Source organism: Colobus angolensis, unplaced genomic scaffold, assembly GCF_000951035.1.
Source record: "Colobus angolensis palliatus isolate OR3802 unplaced genomic scaffold, Cang.pa_1.0 Scaffold41, whole genome shotgun sequence".
Taxonomy (NCBI): domain Eukaryota; kingdom Metazoa; phylum Chordata; class Mammalia; order Primates; family Cercopithecidae; genus Colobus; species Colobus angolensis.
In genome coordinates, this window is record NW_012117488.1 from 5,764,066 (window position 1) to 5,768,975 (window position 4,910).

The window sequence follows — 4,910 nt, forward strand, 5'->3', positions numbered from 1 at the left end:
AATAAAGTTTAAAAGTAATATCGATTGGGAAAAATATTTACAAAGCATACAACATATGACAGGTTAATACACAAAGAGTTCAGTTGGGCACAGTAGTTGATGGCTGTATTACCAGCACTTTGGGAGGCTGAGGCTGGAAGACGGCTTGAGCACAGGAGTTTAGACCAGCCTTGGCAATATAGTGAGATCCCATCTCTACAAAAAAACTAAAACCGATCCTGGTGTAGTGGCAGATGCATATAGTCCCAGCTACTCGAGAGGCTGAGGTGGGAGGACCACTTGATCCCAGGAAGATGAGGCTGCAGGGAGCCATGATCGTGCCACTGCACTCCAGCCTAGGCAAAAGAAAAAAAAGAAATATTTACCTATCTATTGATATGGATATGTGTGTGTATCTAGATAAAGATAGATAGATGATTGATAGATAGATAGATAGATAGATAGATAGAGATATGTGTATATCTATCTTTCTAGATAGACATACACACACATATACCAAGAACTCTTATAGTTTGAAAAAGAAAGTTCAATAGAAAAATGAAAACTATTCCATCAAAAAAGTAGCCAGTGGAGAAAAAAAGAACAAATCCGAAAGTTCAACTATTGTTTTATAATAAAAAGACACTCACCTAACTTTAAATTAGAGATATGCAAATTAAAGTAAAATAAGATATTACATTTAACTTCTCAGAAGGGAATATAGGAGAAAACAGTACTATCATTGATCACTGGTAAAAATGTGAATTACACCCTTTATGGAAAGATTTGTTAAATATAGGTACATATTCTTTAACAAAACAGTTCTACTTTGAGGAATTTATCCCACAGGTATAAACACACCCAATACACTAATGAAATTTTGCAAAGACTTTTTTTTACAATACTGCTTTTATTGGGGGAAAAAATTGAAATTACATGAATACTCATTTCTAAAGGAATTATTGGGTAAGTTATAGGTTAGCCATTTCATGGAATATTATGCAGTTATTTAAAAGAATTTATTATATCTAGTTAGACTGACTCAGTTATTTCATGATGTATGTTAAGTGAGGTGCATAGAAGAGTACATAATATGATCCCAATATTATAAAACACAAGCAATATTTCCCATACATATATAAATGTATTTATCAATATTTGATTAGAAAAAGGTATGAAAAGATACATACCAGGTTTTTAATACTGAGTAGGGAGTGGAAAAGGGTGTATATGTATTTTTTAGGTGCTGTGTAGATATCTTAAAATTCAGGGTCCAGGCGCAGTGGCTCACTCCTGTAACCTCAGCACTTTGGAAGGCTGAGGCGGGTGGATCACCAGGTCAGGAGATTGAGATAATCCTGGCCAACATGGTGAAACCCCATCTTTACTGGAAATACAAAAATTATCTGGGCGTAGTGGCGTGCTCCTGTAGTCCCAGCTACTCAGGAGGCTGGGGCAGGAGAATTGCTTGAACCCGGGAGGTGGAGGTTGTAGTGAGCCGAGATCACGCCACTGCACTCCAGTCCGGTGACAGAGTGAGACTCCATCTCAAAAATAAATAAATAAATAAGAAAAAAATAAGTAAGTTATTTTAAGTTAATACCCTAGTTTAAAATGAAATGAATTGAGACAAGATGAGAAACACAGAAGTCATATAAATGGTGAATAAATGAGAAGATAGTATTCTTAGCTTGCAAATTAACAAAGAACATGACATAGATCAGAAGAAATATACACTTCCATTTTTGTAGGTGTGTATGTAATTTCAAACTAACTCTCTGGAGGACAGTCTTTAACAAAATTTTTATACTGTAAGGGTATCTCTCACAATACTGATAACAATGACAAAAATTAGCAAAAAGTCTAATAATTGCAAATTTAAAATATTATCATAGTATATTAAATACTAGGCAAGTATTTTAATTATCTAAAAGAATGTAGATTGACATGGAAGAGCATTCATATTATATTTATGAAGGTATAAATTCAGGTTACAGAAAAGATGAATAGTATTATCTCATTTTTTACATATATATAAAATTTTCAAAAGGATGAACAGGAAAATATTAACACATTTTAAAAGCAGTAGGTCCACTCAGCAACAGCAAACTACATTTGTTTCAAGTGTATATGGAACATTCACCAACATAGAAGATGTTATGGGGCATAAAACAAATTTTACTAAATGTAAAAGAACTGAGATCATAGAAGGTTTATTCTCTTGCCAATGGAATTAAACTAGAAATCAATAACAGAAAGATAATAGGAAAATCTCCAAACACTTGAAAATTAAATCACACACTTCTAAATAATCCATGGATCAAAGAGGAAGTCTCCAAGAAAATTAGAAAATATTTTGAACTGCATGGAAACGTATACAACATACCAAAATTTGCAAGAAAGAGAAAGGAAACCATCCCAGAAACAGGGTTTTCAAAAATTAAGAAAAACAAATATTGGAAGAATTTAACCTGAATTTAAATGTCCTTTTTAAATTGTTTTGTATGTGATTGTCAGATAAGCTGTTTTGACTTAATTGAATGAATAAATAGTTACCTCAGTCTCACCTTAAGGTTAGAACTAGGAACAGCAAAGCAGACAACATGATAAATCACTAGGGGTTTTTTGTTTGCTTTACTTTATTTAGGAAAATAAAACTAGAACTTATACAATTTAAAAAAACAGGTCTTGCTACATAGAAAAAGCAAAAATATAAATTGTCATGTTTCTACATATAATGACCTCAGCTGCATTTAATACGTAACTATCAATAACACTGAACTAACATCTTTTATTTTTTTCTTTTAGGGACCCAGAGGTGAAAAGGGCTTTAGAGGTGAAACTGTAAGTTTAACTAAATTTGTGATTATAGTAACCCTGACACTAGGCTATAAACTCCATGAAAGCAAGGACCCTGTTACAGTTATTCATTATTATATCTCTGATACTTGTAGAATAAAAATAAAATTGCAGTTGTCAGGAAGTAGATTTAATCTATGTGGTAAAAGAGACTTAGACTCACACAACAATAATGGGAGACTTTAACACCCCACTGTCAATGTTAGACAGATCAATGAGACAGAAAATTAACAAGGATATCCAGGACGTAAACTCAGCTCTGGACCAAGCGGACCTAATAGACATCTGCAGAACTCTCCACCCCAAATCAACAGAATGTGTATTCTTCTTAGCACCACATCACACTTATTCTAAAATCGACCACATAATTGAAAGTAAAGCACTCCTCAGCAAATGTAAAAGAACAGAAATCACACACAACAAACTGTCTCTCAGACCACACTGCAATCAAATTAGAACTCAGGCTTAAGAATCTCACTCAAAACTGCACAACTACATGGAAACTGAACAACCTGCTCCTGACTGACTACTGGGTAAATAACGAAACGAAGGCAGAAATAAAGATCTTCTTTGAAACCAATGAGAACAAAGACATAACGTACCAGAATCTCTGGGACACATTTAAAGCAGTGTGTAGAGGGAAATATAGCACTAAATGCCCACAAGAGAAAGCAGGAAAGATCTAAAATCGACACCCTAACATCACAATTAAAACAACTAGAGAAGCAAAAGCAAACAAGTTCAAAAACTAGTAGAAGGCAAGAAACAACTAAGATCAGAGCAGAACTGAAAGAAATAGAGACACAAAAAACCTTTCAAGAAATCAATGAATCCAGGAGCTGGTATTTTGAAAAGATCAACAAAATTGATAGACCACTAGCAAGACTAATAAAGAAGAAAAAAGTGAAGAATCAAATAGATGCAATAAAAAAATAATAAAGGGGATATCATCACTGATCCCACAGAAATGCAAACTACTATCAGAGAATACTATAAGCACCTCTGTGCAGATAAACTAGAAAATCTAAAAGAAATGGATGAATTCCTGGACACATACACCCTCCCAAGACTAAACCAGGAAGAAGTTGAATCTCTGAATAGACCAATAACAAGCTCTGAAATTGAGGCAATAATTAATAGCCTACCAACCCAAAAAAGTCCAGGACCAGACAGATTCACAGCCGAATTTTACCAGAGGTACAAAGAGGAGCTGGTACCATTTCTTCTGAAACTATTCTGAGCAAGAGAAAATGAAGGAATCCTTCCTAACTCATTTTATCAGGACAGCATCATCCTGATACCAAAGCCTAGTAGAGACACAACAAAAAAAGAATTTTAGGCCAATGTCCCTGATGAACATCGATGCGAAAATCCTCAATAAAATAATGGCAAGCCAGCGGCACATCAAAAAGCTTATCCATCACGATCAAGTCAGCTTCATCCCTGGGATGAAAGGCTCATTCAAAATATGCAAATCAATAAACATAATCCGTCACATAAACAGAAACAATGACAAAAACCACATGATTATCTCAATAGATGCAGAAAATGCCTTTAACAAAATTCAACAGCCTTTCACGCCAAAAACTCTCAATAAACTAGGTATCAGTGGAATGTATCTCAACATAATAAGAGCTATTTATGACAAACCCACAGCCAATATCATACTGAATGGGCAAAATCTGGAAGCATTCCCTGTGAAAACGGCACAAGACAAGGACCACTCCTAGTCAACATGGTAGTGGAAGTTCTGGCCAGGGAAATCAGGCAAGAGAGAGAAATAAAGGGTATTCACATAGGAAGAGAGGAAGTCAAATTGTCTCTGTTAGTAGATGGCATGATTATATATTTAGAACACCTCATCGTCTCAGCCCAAAATCTCCTTAAACTGATAAGGAACTTCAGCAAAATCTCAGGATACAAAATCAATGTGCAAAAATCACAAGCATTCCTATACACCAATAACAGACAAACACAGAACCAAATCATGAGTGAATTCCCATTCACAATTGCTACTAAGAGAATAAAATACCTAGGAATCCAACTTACAAGGGATGTGAAGGACCTCTTCA

General features: G+C 34.6%; 1 protein-coding gene across 1 annotated transcript in view; it reads left to right on the top strand.

Annotated features, from left to right (window-relative positions):
* COL24A1 (collagen, type XXIV, alpha 1) overlaps positions 1-4,910 on the top strand; it is a 395,043-nt gene that overhangs the window by 347,285 nt on the left and 42,848 nt on the right. The window contains exon 53 of the mRNA XM_011956095.1: positions 2,788-2,823. Within this exon, the coding sequence (XP_011811485.1) occupies positions 2,788-2,823 (36 nt within the window). The remainder of the gene's footprint in view (positions 1-2,787; positions 2,824-4,910) is intronic.